The sequence below is a fragment of the Coptis chinensis genome, unplaced genomic scaffold (assembly GCF_015680905.1).
Source record: "Coptis chinensis isolate HL-2020 unplaced genomic scaffold, ASM1568090v1 utg5889_pilon_pilon, whole genome shotgun sequence".
Lineage (NCBI taxonomy): Eukaryota > Viridiplantae > Streptophyta > Magnoliopsida > Ranunculales > Ranunculaceae > Coptis > Coptis chinensis.
Window position 1 is genome coordinate 3,957 of NW_028238169.1, and position 18,650 is coordinate 22,606.

Consider the following 18,650-nt stretch of genomic DNA (forward strand, 5'->3'; position numbering starts at 1 on the left):
AAAATCAATTTGGTATCACAAATTAGAATGACCACACAATAGACATTCCGAGTGTCCAAAATTTATGTCATGTGACACTCTGTGAAGAGACAATGGGTTTTAACAGCTTTGGGTATACATCAATGTATCCAATCAACATGGCTTATTGGAGTTGTTACTCTATTAACCACGGCTATTCTTGCGATCTGCCTGTCAGGTGAGTATATTATGTTTGAAATGTCATTCTAGGAAACGTTTCTTTGTTAACCATAATTATATTACCAAGAAGAGTTATAGTATGAGGGATACAACTATACAAGTCAATACCACATTTATTTTAAAAGAATTGAGATTACAGAATCATTCCTCAATTGAGATTGTTCTTTTGTGGAATAGTACAAATAATTAAAGTTTTAATTTAAACCAACACTTTTTGGTCTAATAAGGTATGGGAAAATTTGGATTTAATTTTTTGGTCTTATTACAAGTTAATCAATTGGTCATAGGAAAATACTTCGGTCCTCAACGCTTACGATCACACATTTGTTTTTTGTTTTTTGTTTTTTGTTTTTTTTTTAATTATTTAGAATATTTTTTATTAGGGTTTATGTTTTTAATTTTCAAATTGCCACTCAATCACTTAAGTTACTATAGTCATCTAACCCATCCCAATAGAGTGAATATGTGAATCCGATAGTGATTATATATCTTCTTCATCACCACTCTACATTTGTTTTTAGATAAAAAAAAAGTTTTGGTTAGTGGTGGGGTAGAAGTGGTAGCAGGGGTGAATGAAAAATATACTCTTATTAGAGTTTACAAACTATAATATCCGGGCATTATAATTAGATAAATGTCTAAATGTATCAAATCGTAAAAAATTGGAAATTTATGGGACTACTGAGTACTGATAGGTGAATTTTTGTTGGCAATTAGCCTACAAAGTATCACCCAATAGCAAACCCAATAGCAAGTACAAGTCCAATGGGGGTGTTATATGGGCTGCTAAAGGCATAGTTAGCAAGTCCAAGTCCTGCTTCTTCTCCAATCCATTTCTTTCTTTCATTGTCTGTTTTCAGTTTTGAGTCTGTGCCTCCACATAAAAATGGTGCGTAAACAAGAGCGCATGAGCAGTGCAGCAGAAAGATCTTCATACTTCGCTAGAAGAGAAGCCTCGAAAGTACTTAACACCATACTTCAAGGAGATGCTAAACGTAAAGCTGTTGCTTCTATCAAGTCTCTCGTTTTCAGTCCTTCTGTTAGAAACAAAAAAGCTACTTTTGCTCTAGTTGTCCAAACACTCAAACGTAAAGTTTCGTTTTTTTTTTAACACTCTTATGGAATATGTAAGTTATTATTTGATAATGATGATGGTTTAGTTACTGATGAGTGTTTGTGTTATATATTTGACAGACCTTTCGATAATTAAGGAGGTGTTGGAGTCTGCTAAAGTGTTGAATGCTAAATGGAAGGTATAAAGACTGCCCCTTTTTTTTTAATGACTAGTTTTTGGTTATTTATCTGTTTGTCATTTTAGTATATTCACTGTAAAATGATGCCACTACTTGTAGGTATATGCCTAGAAGGGGTTACTTCTTCCTTGCAATGTGAATGTTTATTTATAGTTATTGGAATTGTATTACTAAGTAGTTAGGTATATCTCTTGACCATTCCTCTCTTCTTCTTTTTTTGCAGAGACAAGAAGAGCTGGTGTACATTATCACGTATGACATTCTCTTTAGCAAGGTTATTCCTGGGAACTGAATGTGATTTGAACTGTTATTTGTCTTATTCTGGTATTAGTTGTCATTTGAGTTGAATTCTTCTTGTAGGCCATTGTATCAGCGGGTGATGCCGAAAGGTTTCTCCTGCTCCGAAAAGATGCTCTACAGTCAGCTTTGGCTCGACTTTTCGTGAGGAAAAAAGTAAAAAGCATTGAAGACTTACTGATCCTAAATCATCCAACATCTGGTCAGTTTTTTAGACAACTTCTTACGGATATGGTGGATTTCATATTTCTAGTCCTCAAATGAAATGGTTGGTAGCTAACCATGGACTACTAGTTATCTTACTTGATGTTAATTGTTAACTGTTCCCTGTTTGCAGGTGTTTCCAAAGCCTCGATATGTTAGTGTGAATACTTTGAAATTAGACTTTGACTTCGGCCTATCATGAGTTTTCAAAGCAATACACGGTAATTAAAATGCACAAAATCGCTCTTCTGCTTGACCCTTAATCCTTATGATGATGCATAATGCTAAATTTTGATATATGACCTACTAGAATGCATAGCTCCGCTTGATTTGCGTACCATGACTCAATGAGTCATTTTACAACTTGTACATGCCATCTGTTTGTTTTGACACATACTAAAACAAATTCTGTGAGTGCTTTCTCTTTCAAGTTGCAATGAACATTCTTTTTGCAAATATGTTTTCCTAGCTGCTTTGCGTATGCAAATGTGTTTTTAGAGTCTTGAAATTTTTGGGATATTCGTAGTGCTTGTTGTCAGGGGAAAAGGGTGTTTTGGATATTTAACTTTTTAACAGCGTTTTGAGACGAAAAAACGAAATCTTTGGGGTGTAAGCGCAGAACGATACCAAAAAGCGGGATGTGAGTCAAAATCCCTAAAAAAACTCTTAACTTAATTTTGTATCAGCCATTTTTTTTTACGAGTGACAGACATAAAAAGAAATCTCAGGGTGGGATAGTGCTAGTTGGTGATATAATGACATTGCACCACCCAACCAGTGCAATCTGTGAGGGTACAGCAATTACATTCATTGTTGTTTTTGGGAGGGAGGGAGGGCGCGACAGGACGTCAAAATGTCTTTTAGATAGCCTGAGATAAATAAGAGTATGAAATTCAGGAGAAAAGAAGGCTAGTTCTTAATGAGAATTGATGGTGAAGGGGATATCTGAAAAGGATAGAAGGAATCAAGATAGGAAAATGGCAATTACCAGTAGAAAAAAAGTAGCAAAAAATGGTTGCACTGCAGTGGGTGTATTAAAACATGCGCGATAATCAAATAAACATTTATTATTCTGAATAATATGTTTTTTTTTTGTTTTTTTTCTGAAAGATAGAATTTGCACCTGGTGTTACTTTTACAACAATGGTTTATCTGTTTATTGTGTCTGTCTTTGCCTTTCCTGAAAATAATTGCATTGACAACCGATCATGCTAAAGCTGTAAGTTACTGGATATACAATCTTTCTTTTGAGGTGACTTTGTTCAGATTCTTGTGTGTTTCATGTCACTGAATAGGTAACGAAGGATGACATGATTCAAGACTTGTTGGTGCTCCCATCAGGCACTGATTTGCATGATCATCCCCTGGTCATGAACGGAAGTGTCGTTTTGCAAGTAAGTATTTTTTTAGTTGAATAATCTTTGACAGCTCTGTGTCTCGTAATCTTTTTAATGAAACAAAATTTGGCTTAAGTTCGGTGTATATGCTTTTGTAGGGAAAGGCAAGTTCTATGGTTGCAATAGCCCTAGGGCCTAAGCCAGGATGGGAGGTAGTTAAATCTTTTCTCACTTATATCGATCAAGTTTTATTTTTATTATGTACTATTTATTTTAACTGTTCACTATTTTATTTTCTAATAATTTGTTATATAGTGTTGCATTATCAACTAAAGAGTCATAAGTAGATGATTCAGTGTAGTCAATGCTACAATTTACAGGCAAGCTCTTGGGCTGCGCCTTCTGCCCACGTATGGATGTATTGTAAATACTAGAACCAAATGTGTTAAGAAGATTCCTGATGTATCAGGATATATCATGCTTTCTAAAGCCATTTTCTATAGCCAATATGTATGAAAATGGGGGCAAGAACATACCACTGATTTCAGATACAGTAAAATTGTATTATTGTTAATGGAGAAGAAGTTTTGGAGAAAAAGAGGGTACGGCCTTGGTTTCGGCCTCATATCACTTCAATATATGTAAGGGAATAATATAGTTTACAAAATTAGAAAGTTCCTAAAAAAATATGGCCTTGGTTTTAGGCCTCGGGGAGGAGTAGGCCCAGTCTTAAATCTCCTCAGGAGATGCCCTCTTAGAACTCTAACATATACTATTGCTTATACCATTTTTACTCTTATCTTTATGAAGGTTCTTGATGCTTGTTCAGCTCCAGGAAACAAGACTGTTCACCTTGCTGCACTCGTGAGAGGAAAGGGAAAGATTTTAGCATGTGAACTTAATAAGCAAAGGGTTGAACTTCTAAAAGAAACCATCAAATGCTCTGGGGCTTCTAGTATCCTTCTTTAATATAATTTTTACTGCTTACTTCTATAATCTTGTATCTGGATAGGGTTTCTTTGGGGACACCAAAATTTAATGTTTTCTTGAATCCCAAGATGGGCCAGATATGTTTCTTTTTATAATTTTACTGCATTATGCTGGTTGTTTTTAGAAGTCATTATGTTGATATGCTCTTTTATTGTCCTTGTCCTGCTGTTCCTCTCTCATTTTTTAACTCATGAACTACTTTTTTGATTAAGTTTCTACATATTGAGTAACTCAGTTTGTGCACCTTAACCCGACTTAAAGATGTGGAAGTTTTAAACAGAGACTTTCTGAACATAAGCACCGAAGATCCCTTGTTCTCTAAGGTAATAACGATTTCTAGCTTCTCTCTTGTTCTGAACAGACAAATACTCATTTCAAGCTTCTCAATCTGTCTCTCTCCCTCCTTCCTCTCTGCATTAATCTAGAAGCTACTGAAACTCCCTTTTCATTTTATTTTTTTGCTTCTGCAGGTTCGTGCCATTCTCCTAGACCCTTCCTGCTCCGGATCTGGAACATCTGCTGAGAGATTGGATCATTTGCTCCCATCATATACAATAGGTGAACAATTGTTTGTTCTCTTCCTTTGAGAATTCCTGTAACCTAGTAATTGACGACATCTATCCTTCTGTAATTAGCTCAAACTGTTGATCATGCTGACATACAGAGGATTAGAAAGCTCGCTGCTTTTCAGAGCAAGGCCCTTGCCCACGCATTATCGTGTAAGTAGGTTGCTTGATGCTTAACTCAGTGGTCATTTTCGGATTACGTTCAGACTAAACGGTATTGCTTTAAGTTTGAACCCGCAAAGATGGAAACATTACTGATAAAACCAATATAAAAGGATGCAGAATGGTCAAAATTGGACTCCCTTAATTTTTTTGCTTTTTTTGATATTTTAAAAGAAAAAAAAAACTTAAATTTCAGTTGTGAAACTTTGAATGCCTTTGTAACTAGACAATGTTAAGGCTTTTAGATGCCCATATTCTTCAGGTCAAGTGTTCACTCACTTTGTTTTTATATTGGACCTTGGCAGCGAATTTTGATGTTTAAGTAAAATTAGCTCAAAATCTCAAGTTACAGTAGATGAAAATATGGTCAAAAGGATAAGCTTCTCAAACAGTTTCCCTTGAAAGATTGGTCTTTTTTCTCCTCCAAGGCTATAAACAACGGGTGAGACGTCATAGAGCCTTATGTAGGCAATCAAGTTTCCCTTTTGAATGTTTTATTTTTCTCGTTGCCATCAAGAAAATGTGTTCTGACTTTGGTATCATTCTCTCTCCACACTTTGTGCAAATTATTTCACGCACCCTTATCTGCCACCAAACTCATATTGCTGCTCCATTCCTATTTCACTATCCATATCCAGTGTTCTCCTGATATTTCAGGAAAGCTTCTGAGGGAAACTAGATTTGGGGTGGAGGAGATGAAATCCCGTTGGAGATTATTGTTGGAGATTTATGAGTACAGAGTACTAATTTGATTTTCAGGGTATAAGGGACAGTTGGATAAGTTAAGTTGATCAAATTAAACATAACAAAATGACATTTTGATTTTAATTGCCTACTCTTGTAGTTGCAATTTTCAAGTGGTCATATATACCTTGATAGACTTATATACGTTTTATCTCGATGACAATGATCATGATGTTTCATTTTTCTAAATAATGTTCTGTATTGCAAAATTATAACTGAGAGTGGAGGCGTTGTTAAAACCTATAGGCTACATACTTGCTGTTTAATAAGCTCCTGAAGGTGTTTCTGTAGAATGTAACACATGGTTATATATTTTTGTGGCATTGTTGTTTTGCAGTTCCAGCTGTTGAGAGAGTGGTGTATAGCACCTGCTCAGTACACCAAACAGAAAAACGAGGATGTTGTCAAGTCAGTTCTTCCTCTAGCTGCTTCTCTTAATTTCCAACTGGAAACTCCTTTCCCTCAGTGGCCTCTCGTGGTGGTTTGCCCGTCTTTGAAGGCTGTGAGTATCTTTGTGAATGCTATTGTATCTCGTTTCAGATAATCTTTTGATACGTTACATGGTGAATAAAAATACCCTTTAAAACTCTACGACACTATAGAGTAAAACAGACTAAACATGGTAACGAACTTAAAACCGACTACTTAACCCGGTAGAGTTAGATTTACCATTAAAATACAACCTAAATACCCTTTAAAACTCTACCACACTATAGAGTAAAAACATCCTACATGGTAACGAACTTAAAACCGACTCGCAACCGGTATCCAAAGGGTTACATGTAAGCTTACCCCTATCATGGTAATGAACTTAAAACTGACTAAATAACAATAAATAAGACTATAGATAAAGCTCAATCTATACCTTACAGTAGAGTCAAATAGAATCAATTAAATACCCCCTAAAACTCTACCATACTGTAGAGAAAAACAAAAACATGGTAACGAACTGAAAACAGACAAAAAATGGTTCTGAACTTAAAACCGCCTCGCAACCGGTGTAATGAGTTTCCAGCTTTTGAATTAAGGTTTGTCAAACCCTACTTATTCATTATACAACCTAAAACTCTACCATACAGTAGATAAAAAACATCCCACATAGTAACGAACTTAAAAACAGAAATAACATGGTAACGAACTTAAAACAAAAAATAAAGGATGATAAATAACAAATCAATAAGGCTTGATAATCAACCACAACAGGTTGTTAAGAATTTATTCAAAATCTTTTCCTTGACTTTACTTTACTTTTTCTTTCCTTGATCCCGCTCCTAGTCAAAAGAATAGAATCCCATAGCCTGTAACTAAACACGTCTGAGGTCTCTTTTCAAGAGGTTACTCTACTAAAGGAAGGTCTACATAGCAAGGATGTGAGAATCGAACTAAGACTGAGTTAAAACATCATACGATTTCCTCATATTCAAACACTAGATGTTTAGCCTGTCACAACAGGTTGTTGTATAGTTGAGGACTACTGAGTCCTAGGGTAAGGCAACTGGAGCGTCAACAAGCTTTGAAATGAGATCATTATCTCAAAAGCGCTTCGTTTAGGACCAGCAGATTACAAATAGAACTCAACCCAGCACTTTAGAGTGACTTTCTCCTTTAACACAGGTCTTCTGCCATAAGCCTCTGATAGTAGCTCTTTTGAGACAATCCAGCCATTTATCTAAAGTAGAAATGAATTAAGTGAAAAAATAAGCTATACCGCAGTAAGGGCTGCTAAACCGATGCAGCTACTTATTCAGTGGAATCTTAGCTGATTCCCCTTCTGGAACTAACAACACTGGTACAATGGAGTGAGGTACCCTTCCAAAAGGGTACCCGAATGGGAGTCATTAGTCAATCTATTCTAGCGAATGAGGGAACGGACTCCAAGTATACCTCCCATAGCCCCAAAAAGGCTAAGGGAGGTATACGATGAAGGCAGTGACCGAAAAGAAATAATGAGTGTTGACTTCAAAAAGAATGCATTAGTGCTTTTAAGATTATCTTACAGTTTGCTAATTCCGGACTTGTAATTGTCAGAATCAAACTAGAAGAATATTTTCTCTTATTTAGAAAATGATAAATAAAGAGAATTAGGGAAAGGTGTTGACCCTAATAGGTACATTCCTCCCTGGAAATTGGAACCTCAAAGCCGGTTCTTTCTATAAATCAATATAATTCAATAAATCATTCCTTGTTTTAGAAAGAGGGATATTTCTTTATCCAGGGTAATGCAACGGGAGGATGTTGAATCTTTAGTCTTATGTCGATTCTGAAAAAAGCCTAAACATAACAAAAAACTGCCTTCGGTCCCCCAAACTAACTTACTCATGGCAACCTTCCGGCCGCCCAACGACCTATAACGCTAGTCACTACTCCCACTAGGGCTAGGAAGTAAGCCCCACAACCCAAAGCGGCCCGAAGAACAAATAGAATTTTCTCTGAAAGCCGCTAACGGGGTATTCCTGCATATGAGAACATAGTGATGGAGAAGGTAATAGCGAAATAGGATTACGTTTTGGCTAGAGCCCAAATCCATAATATATTTGACACGGGTTTGCGTAATGCTGGAACTATGGCGAATGCATCTAAGCGTCATTGATGCATAAATAAAGATACCAATTAGTAGTGATTGAATTCCTTCTATGGTTCCACATGAGAAACCAATCTGAATATAACCTACATGTCCAATCGAACTATGAGCTAGAGGTCTTTTTACTTTCGTTTGGACCATGGCTGCCAGTGCTCCTAAGATCATAGAAGCAATGCTGCAGAAAAAAGAAGATTTGTTGCAATGTAGCTCCATAGGAACCATAAATAGAAACCATGACATATTTGCAGAAATAGATATTTTAGGCACAATAGAAAGGAATGCTGTAACCGGGGTGGGTGAACCCTCATAGATATCAGGTGCCCACATATATAGAGTCAAGAGATATGGAGTCCAAAGGGGAGGGTTTTCTTTGGGGGCTCGAGAGATGGAATAGATAGGGCCCACAAGTTGTTAATTAGCTGGGGAATTCACCTGAAAGGGAACGAGGAATTCTCTCTTAAAAAAAAGTGCTCTCTGAACTGAATGTGAAAGTTGTTTTCCATCAGAGATCATAGGAGACATGGTGTATGTTCTATCTTTGACTCGTTTTATAATGGATATCGTTGTAGATAACGACACTTGGCTAAAAGATGAATCAAAATGAGGCATTTGGCTATAATAATAGTAACTCACAAGATATAACTCAAGACGATCTATAGAACAATATGGTATAACATCATTATTTGCAATGTCTTCTTGAGAGCTTTTGATCTATTCAGTTATATCAATATAACTAGAAGAATGATCAATATCTGAATTACTAGAAGAATGATCACTATCAGTAGGTTTGAGACTTAAAGAAAGAAAATCTTCACTTTTATAATCTTCACTATCATGAAATGCACTTTCATTAATCTCATCTTGTAGTTCATTATCAGAACTGCCCTCAATATTACCTAATACTAAAACAAATATTCCTATAACACCTAATACGACTCAAAGAAATATTACTATAACACCTAATACTACGAAAATAAATATTACTATAAAACTTCAAAGAAATATTCCTATTCAACCTACACAAATAGACTCCTTCCATTGACCTGGGCCAACATAATCCATGTAAAAAAATGGATCATAGGATGAGATAGGGGCGAAAGGTCGAGTAACACCCGCCTCTATGGGAACGAACGAGAACCAAGCGGTACATCCTACACCGAGGCAAATAAGAACTAGGATACAACCATATTTACCAGAATACTCAGTGATTACCTCCACAAGGGTTTTCACGGGATTACTTGGAACTAGCTCCTTTAGACCTTGTATGGGCATTATACAATGTGTTGTTAAAGGACTTTCATTAGACTTTATAATCTTTTGTCATATAGTCCTCTGTGAATTTATTATCTGTCCCTGTTTTAGAAAGCAGTTTATAGAAACCAAAAACTATTATTCTTGTCCAAGACAACAAAGTTTACCGTGGAATATTGACATGATACTGTTTTTTTTTTTGTTGTTCGGAAACACTTGCATGTTGGACGATAGAACAGAAGATTAAACTCTGTTAAGAAAGTCCTTTATCAATTCATACTGGTTTTTTACTATTATTTGGTACAAACTGGTCATACTTTTTGTTTCTAGCTTTCTTCCAATTGACGTTATACTTGGAATCACTTTTTCTTAATAACTTAATTTTTCTATCCTAGCCGAGCATTTGCTACGAACTGATCCTGTTACGGACATGGAGGGCTTCTTTATTGCACTCTTTGTCAGGAAGGGTGTTGAAAACGGTCTAAAGGAGAACCCACTGGTAGGTGCTGATGAGCTTCTAGAGTCTACCAGCGCAAAGAAGTATGTTCATGAAGGCCCAAGGAACCAAAGCAAGGAGGGAAAGGTGTTACATTCAAAAAGGAAAACGAAGTTTCTAATGCCGTTTCCGTTTACAAGGATGTCCAGAATGATGTTATATTCTTAAAGAATTCATTGGACTGCGAAAATTATATTTGTGATAATCAGAAGCTAATTTTGACATGATAGGTAGTTTATGACCATTCTGAAGGCATAAACAATTCACTACTTAGGTATATGGTGCGACTCAAGTATGAAGAGTATGCTCCATGTTCTGGAACCGCTGGGTTATGCCTATAGTTATGACCAGAAAATGCTCAAAATAGCCCCAGATGACAACCGTCAACCAAATTGTGAGTGCAGTTGCATGAATGTATGATACTGCACCCAACAACAGTGTCATCCAAAACCAAATTTATACAGTTTAAGCGCCATTGCATTGTAACATGCTTGAATAGAATCAACGATGACCTTGTTTTAACATTTCCCCAATTAGGGGTGCAAGTGGATATCTAAATATTTGAATCCGATTCAATGTTAGATATTATCAAAATTTCGGATTCGATTCAAATGTCCGAACCGGTTTGATACTGCGGATCTTATCAATCATCCGATAATATCCGATCCGATTTAAAAATTAATAGTTATTATATATAATTAATTTATTCATTTTTATTGTATAAAATATTATATAAAATCATAAACTAATAATATAAAACTATAATAACAAAATAATAATAATAAATAATAAATATATATATTTATTGCATTGGTAAAATGAATTATTTAAAGCAAATAAAATTTTAATTAATTTTAATTTTCGGATCGGATATTATCCGATATCCGTTCGGATATCAATGGCCTTTCGGTATTTTTTGGATTCGGATTCGGATACAGACATATCGGCCCTATCCCCAATAATACCAGGAGTAAGCGTGATTGTGTGACAGCAGCAGTACAAAACGGCTAGCATCTTGGTTGGGACCAAAGATGGAAACATAAAAGGTGGGAAGAAAAGAGAAACGCTGACGAACTTGAGACCGAAGCCTCTTCTAATTCGTTTTGTTTTTTCATTGCTTTTCTTGAGGCAGACTCGAGCAACAACATTACGTACAAAATTAGGACGGCCCAGTATACACCCACCTAGAGATTATGACCATTCAAATTTTTTTGTTTCTTAAGGCTGCACCCAATCAAAGGTTAAAATACCCGTGTAGTTGATATAATTTTAATGATATCGGCCGGCCATGGCCATTTCTAGATAGAGAAATTGGCCTAACAAGGGGAACGATATGAAGAAATGCCTGAATTTGTAAACATAAAGAAATTAATATGAATAGAAAAAAAATCTAGTTTCTGATGCTTACAAGAATGTGACTTGAGCAGAAAGGTGAAAATATTTGCATTCACATAAATGACAGTCACCAATTGAATTGAAACATATTTCTATATTCATTCCTGTGAAACTCTTTGTCATCTCCCAAGCATAAATTTGAAAATTGAGAGCAAGTCCACCAGAAATAAAAACTAGACTAGTAACCTCTACCTCAATGAAAATGAAAATTTTATAGGTCTGTGTCTTGGCAAATTAGTAAGACGAATGAAATGAATAAACAATATAAGATCATGAATGCCGAATGAGGAAGAGGTGATCTGGAGGAATCTGGACCAGGTGTTGGAGGACCCAAGCCACTGGGAAATGGTGTTGGAAACGTCGGAGGAGTGTTGGGGATAATAGTACCAGGAGGTGTAGGTATCCCTGGTGCAGGCGTTCCTCCTCCAGCAGAGCTATATCAACCACGGACAGTAATCAGATTCAAAGCCTTAAAATTCAATGTAAAGCAAATAGGCCTGATTACGTACTATGATAATAATACTAAGCAACCCGTTCAACCCTGTATGTCGGAGTCCGTAGGATAAAATGCATTCCTAAGGTCACGTCAACTTTTCCCCTAAGCAATGGTTACAGACTTACAGTCTTATACAAAGTAAATAGAAACAAAGCATGCTACATGACACCATGACAGCATGAGGAATATGGCATCAAGTTATCCAGATTGAATAAAGAACGTCAACATGCAATCCGTGGAAAAGGACACGAGGAAAGAATCAGCTGGGAAGAGAGAAAATCACTAGGCTTCGAAATAAACAACAAATGAATCACATCGAACACTAAACTCGAAACCAAACTATACCAGACGGAGGAAACAGAAAGTGAAATCTCAACAGAGTGTAATGTTATTTAGTAGCTTTCAATAAAGAAAACTAAAGAAGAAAATGAACTCTTTTATGTGTTTACTTTGTTTTCTTTTATCTCGTGCTACTGTTTTTAGGGACCATTTGGCCAGTGTCTCAGAATGCCAAACTTTAATTTACAACTCAACTAGCTCAACTCAAGTATGGACTATGGACACTGACTAAATAGGTGTTTTGATTGAGTTGCTACTGACAAGCAAAGAATTAATAACAAGTTCATTAAAATGAACTATATTAAGGAGTGGAAAGCTAATTATCTATGCAGAATATAGCATTGATAAATGAGACAAGAAAAATGATAATACGAGAAAATTTTGTGTAATACCAAGTTCGACCCTTAATATTGGAACTTAGGCCTTTGACCTAAAATATCAACATTTTGGGTCTGGGCTAGTAAAAATCGTGTTGCATGGCCAAGTTCCGAGTTGACTTTGTAAATTTAAAACAAAAACAAGCATACAAATCCAGGGTGCAAGCAAAGAGAGTAAGAAAAAGGAGGGCCAGGTAATACCTGGGTGTAGGAGGGTACACACAAGATCCATAACCTGCACAGACCACAACCAAAACTTCTTCCATCATTTCATTTCTCAAAAAAAGGAAAAGAATAGAAATATATAAGAGAGAGTGGGGATTTACTGGGGTCAGTAGTAGCAATGGTAGCAGTGCCAGAGAAGTCACAAGAACCAGGAGCATTAGATTTGCGTTGGTAATAACTATTGAAAGCATAAGAAGCATGAGCTTCAATTGTATTTGGTAAAAAACACAACCCTGACGACATAATAGGTGCACAATCGGCACCAGCACCACATGCATAGTCCAAAGCTGCTTGCAAGGCATTCTGACTCGCATTGCTCCGTGCAACACACCAGGCTCCTTCCACTCTCCATGTAATACCACTCATCACTAGTAACACCAGTACTAGCAGAGAAGTGAGAGAAGCTGCCATGGTTGAAGCCTATAAACTTTGTTTTTGTATCAAGTTAGAAGTTGGTAAAGGCAAAAAAGAAAGAAGCCCATACAATAAAGAGAGAAAAGAGTGCAAGGATGATTGTAGTTTTTATATGTTTATTCTTTCTTTTTTGCTTTTCTTTTTTGTTCTTTTGACTCATAAATTGATAGGGTGTCTTTTTCTTGAAAAATGTTATGTGCCTTGTTGTCATGTTATGATTGGCAGGATATTGGAATTTTTAATGATATTTTTGTAGGATGACAACCAATAAGACATAACGGTTTGCTTTTAATATTTTTCAAATTCAATCGATTACAAGAAAAACCAAAAGATGGAAGAGATGAGCTAAGCAGGTTACTTCCATGTTCTTATAAATTATAATGGAAAATGTTAAAGACAGCTTCCTACCACCTTTACTGCAACAGACTGTATTCATCAATGGCAAGTAACTGGAATACTGAGCACCCAGTTAAACAGAATCAATATTAAGATGGGAATTCAATACATCTGCTATGAATCTTGCCCAACATCGAGATATGGTGCAAAATTACACAAGTATGGGAATTGGAATGGAGTTAGTTAGCTATACTAAAGATGAATACATTATACATACAAATGGTGCCAATCCAAATTGTGACAAAAATGTCTTACTTATCTATAGGATAGTTTTCTAAGTATTGAATTTGATTGAGTGATACATAATTACATATTCACAATTATTCTTTTAGGGGTCAATTAGATAATAACCAAGAAAGTTGTGTTTTAACTTCACATATGACAGCAGCATGTAACTACTTCTTTAGGCGTGACTAATAAGAAAAGGAACTGTTTGCAGGCGTGTTATACCACACTATATATAAACTAATATGAATCTGAAACAAATACGAAATTGCCTTTGAAGAAAAGGTCAAATTATCTTTATCATGGTAATAGACAATTTCCACATCGTAGCTCCAGCACCATGCTCGTTTTCTTGAGCAATGCGTCATTGGAAAATCACATTTATATAAAAGAGGAGAGAAAGTGAAACACTCATACAATTTAGTTATAAAGGCAGTGCAACTTACAAGACCTGCAGTGCAATTGCAAGTAAACTTCGTAGAATTTCGAAAAAACAATTGATTCAACATCTAGTAAAGGCCATTCCTCTCTGCATGAGCATTTCTACTATGGTTTAATTTCTTTCTCATTCAGCTTATACTGTGCTGCACATATAAAAACACAAAAAATTGGTTACATGGGGGTTGGCATGAATTACAACTACACTAGAGGGCTTGACGACAATCCCCTCCTGCTTGTAATATTCTCAAAATCGGTCAGTGCCATCTTGGAGACAGGTGAACAGGGCTTTGGCGTGGTCTGCTCATCCGCTCTGACTCCATCCTTTTCTTCATTATTGAAGAGACTGTGGGACTGTAGTAATCATGCCCCCTCTGAGATGCTACCCCTTGTGAACATGTTTTCCGTGGTTGGTTGAAGCTCTTCTGCTTTTCTAAGACTCCCTTTCTTGACACCAAATTCCTATGACTGACACCCCATCTGTTGTAACTTACACAGCTCTGGCTTCTCCCCACTGGCTGAAATTTTTCTTCTCTAGGACTCGTATAGTTTCTGCTCTCCATTGTTTCAGCTGAATACATGGTTTCGACCTCACTACTATAATCACCATGAAAACCATCCCTCTCATTCTGAAAGTGCGAAGGCCCTACAGGAGATGAACTGGACTGTACCTCGCTACACTCACCATTAATCGAACCAGTTGAGACAATCTCCGCATTTGAACCAGTTGATGCAATCTCAGTAACTGAACCACAACTAGATGATCTATCCGCAGAAGGGTCTTGCATTTCCAATGCATTGGTTGGTGCTAGTTCCTCAACAACATTCTCATCTGAGGTTCGAGGCCAGCGTTTGATGGGAAGTGGCAGGACTATCGGTTTAGGAGCTCTAAGAGGAAAGTTTATATCCAAAAGCTGAATGTGAGTGTTTTCCTTCTTCCGCACGGGAATTGCGGTCAACCTTGGGGATTCATAGATCTCTGGAGTTGGAATTCCCTGTTCATGAGTAGTTGAATGAACATCGATGACTGGGGCTTCATGTTGACTTGATGCAGATGCAGAACAGTTGGGTCCAGACTGAGTCATGGGATTTGAGAAATTATGTGACAATGAAGGCACATCATCGTTTTCACTCTCTGCTGACTTGAAAACACGTCTCAGGGTGAAAGAAGCACATGAATGTTCACTCTTCTGTCCTGTGGACATCAATCGGATTAGTGGCAATTTCGGTTTGCTGAGGTCATCCAAGCTGCCTTCCCAGTGCTGGTTTACCCAGTCAAAGATTATTGGAATGGGGATGCCAAATTGCATATTTTGATCCTTCCATGACGATGATGAAGATGAGGACGTGGAAGAAGCTTTGGCTGTTGGAGACGACGCAAGCTTCATTGGATCACACACCATGAAGGCAAGATTACCTTGGGCATCAAAGCCAGCAGATCCTGCACTCCAAGTCTCTCCATCTGTTGAAAATTTTATGAGATTGTCTGTGGCAATCACTACCTTACCCTCACATACTGCCAATTCTTTTTTTTCGTTATGACCTAAAAGGTAGACTACACTACCCAGATCCAGAGTTGGGTTTGAAACGGTTTTCAAGTAATGTGGTTGCGGGATTTGTGAGTTTAATTCCCCTTCAATCGGATCCAAACTCACTATAGTGAGATCAAGAACACTACTCGTAATAAAAAACCTGTGGCCAGATCAAAAAATTAAAGTAATTAATGTCAAGTTAAAAAAAAATTAATATGCTAGTCTTATAAATAATAGTAAAACTTCCCAAACATGCCAAACTGGCCTTTCTTGAGTACAATAATACCTTCTATTTTTAGGAGGTAATTACTACTATCATGGGAGCATACTTAGTGTTTTTGCTAAAGAAGGTGGGAACACGCTACTATTATCACAAAAGCTTCCGAGATAACATACACATCTTCTTTGTTCTTTTGCTTTTAATTATAAACAGATGTTACAGATGTCATCCAATAAACAAAACAGGCATTACAAGATCTGTTAATATATCAATGCATCTCAAGGTCCTTCACAATAATTCGAACTGTTTTGCTAGGAGTTTAGGATAGGAAAAGAGTCGGATTCTTAAGATAGACTAAGAGTTTGATGATGGACCAAAACAAAATTTCTCCCTCACCTTCAACCCCAATGCACACATTTTACACTAGACACCAAGCCTAACACTTTTCTAGGAACTCATTATTTGTTGCAAGTTATATGGTTTATTCTCCTTTCCAATAATGCGATCTTGTCCTTGCACACGCCCACAAATACCAAACTGACTACGCTCCTCAAGTAAACAATGTTTTCATCCATCCAACAAAGTATAGCATATATGATGAAACTTGTGGTACCATCATATGATTACAAATAGTGAAACACTAAATGGATGTCTCAATTCTCAAGTAGTCAAGTCAGCTAGTTAATTTCTTGGATCACACAATGATTGGAGAATGCATCACTGAATGTCTCTTTGCCCTCCAACACCCCCGTTTTCTATTGGATGAGCTGCAAAAGACTACTAGGTTGATTGTCATTTTGCAATCTCAAATAATCTTCCAGTTCAAAATGAAAACTGGATGGGCCACCGGGAACTCTCAACTCACAAGCAAAATACGATTTCAACATCAATTATCTAAAATATGACAACATCAAGGAATTGTACTCAATTGCACCCAACATATTGGGACCCCCCCCCCCCCCCTGCCCTTTTCCATTGGTCGAAAGCCATTTCCAGGGCAAGAAAAACAATGTACATGAAGCAAATGAGATTCAAAAGACTAATTCATGGGCACAATGCATTCCGGATTAATTCAAAAGAATCGATTACTAAATCCAAACTTGTCGACGACAATGAAAACACGAAATTACACCAAAACCTATACACAAACAGATCTACTAACTTATAATTCCATCAGATCCAACATCCCCAACACCAAAAACTACAGCCTCCAACAATGCTACACTACAAATGCAACTAAAAACCAATACCATTTCTATAATTCCCAAAACAACAATCATAAAACCAATCCAAACCATTAAAAACACTACACAAAGAAACAAACTTGACAATAAAACTAAAAAAAAAAAAGTTACCTATGAGGAACAAGTCTAGCAAGCACATTATCTTGTAACCGGATCTCAGCAGCTTCAACAGCAGCATTAACAGAAGGTAGATTAACATGAGTAGTTAAAAGAAGATTACGGTGTACTAAAAACCCAGTTCCATTACAAACAGTTGCCATTGATGAACCTTTAGTGTTAAATATACTTCCTTTCATTCTCTCTGTCTTTCCTCCTCCCTTACAGAAACACCATTTTTCACCTAGTAGTACTCTCATTTTTTTGTTAAAGTTTTGTTCTTTTTAGTTTAGAATAGTTGGTGAGAGAAGTGGAATGCCATGGAAATGAAGATTTGAGTGTGGGGATAAAATGAAGTAGTGAAAAAAGTGTTGAGACAGGAAGATGATGAAGAAGGAGAAAGAAATTTATTTATTAATTAGTCAATTATATAATGCGTTTTTGAGGGTCAACCTGAAACTTTAATAATGTGAGGTTAAAGCATTTTTTTGGACTTTAAAAGCTAGTGTTATGTGAGTACAACCATGCTACATAAATGTTGCAAAATATAGCGTTATATAATTGGGTTTTAGCCTTTTAGAGCAACTACAAAGTCCAATGGAGAGATGCTAAATCGGAATGTTAAAAGTGCCACACAGGTCTTTTAGTTTGTACAACTAAATTTAGCTCCTCAAAATAAAAAAACTAATCTAATTGTGTTTTCTGTTTTGAAGTGCTAAATGATATGGACGACATAGTTTTTTACCGTTAAATCTTATTTTTTGAATTTTTTTTTCGGACGACAGCGGTTTAGCTTCTTATCCGCCGAAATTTAACACAATGGACGGTAAAACTATATCCGCCTCCCCAAACTTATTATAGTAGCTGCTAGCAAAAGTCTTAATTTTGGCTAGCGTTTTGACTCATTCCAAATTTAAGACCCTTTTAGTAGCCCCATTAGAATGACATATTTTGTAATACAGGTGCTCATTCCATATACCCCCCATTGGACTTACTCTTAGGGGGTACGCTACACACTACGCACTACACAAGTACTGACATGATATTCCGTTATGTGATAGATTAAGCAAAACATTTCAATGGTGATAGACACGCGTATCCAACTTCCAACACCACATGTTGGGCATATGTTGTATAGTTTGGAAGCTAATTTTTGAACTTCCAAGTTCCGACA

At 36.5% G+C, this 18,650-nt stretch overlaps 3 protein-coding genes across 3 annotated transcripts; 1 reads left to right on the plus strand and 2 right to left on the minus strand.

Annotated features, from left to right (window-relative positions):
• Positions 1-995: 995 nt before the first annotated feature.
• On the plus strand, positions 996-10,306 carry LOC147472985 (S-adenosyl-L-methionine-dependent methyltransferases superfamily protein). The gene is given in 16 exon segments (XM_086587966.1): positions 996-1,286; positions 1,393-1,451; positions 1,675-1,725; positions 1,812-1,939; positions 2,070-2,139; positions 2,141-2,173; positions 3,248-3,346; positions 3,448-3,501; positions 4,100-4,244; positions 4,541-4,602; positions 4,750-4,837; positions 4,915-4,998; positions 6,089-6,141; positions 6,143-6,226; positions 6,229-6,253; positions 9,979-10,306. Coding segments are annotated over 16 exon segments (1,506 nt in total). The 5' UTR covers positions 996-1,084; the 3' UTR covers positions 10,248-10,306.
• A 1,242-nt stretch (positions 10,307-11,548) lies between these two features.
• LOC147472986 (PLASMODESMATA CALLOSE-BINDING PROTEIN 2-like) lies at positions 11,549-13,423 on the minus strand. The gene is made up of 3 exons (XM_086587968.1): positions 13,013-13,423; positions 12,888-12,921; positions 11,549-11,908 (listed from the first exon to the last, which is right to left on the minus strand). The coding sequence occupies exons 1-3, from the start codon at positions 13,320-13,322 to the stop codon at positions 11,686-11,688; spliced, it is 567 nt and encodes a 188-aa protein (XP_086444094.1). The 5' UTR covers positions 13,323-13,423; the 3' UTR covers positions 11,549-11,685.
• Positions 13,424-14,359: 936 nt separating this feature from the next.
• On the minus strand, positions 14,360-17,994 carry LOC147472987 (uncharacterized). Its single transcript, XM_086587967.1, has 2 exons — positions 17,492-17,994; positions 14,360-16,076 (listed from the first exon to the last, which is right to left on the minus strand). The coding sequence occupies exons 1-2, from the start codon at positions 17,734-17,736 to the stop codon at positions 14,642-14,644; spliced, it is 1,680 nt and encodes a 559-aa protein (XP_086444093.1). The 5' UTR covers positions 17,737-17,994; the 3' UTR covers positions 14,360-14,641.
• Between the last annotated feature and the right edge of the window lie 656 nt (positions 17,995-18,650).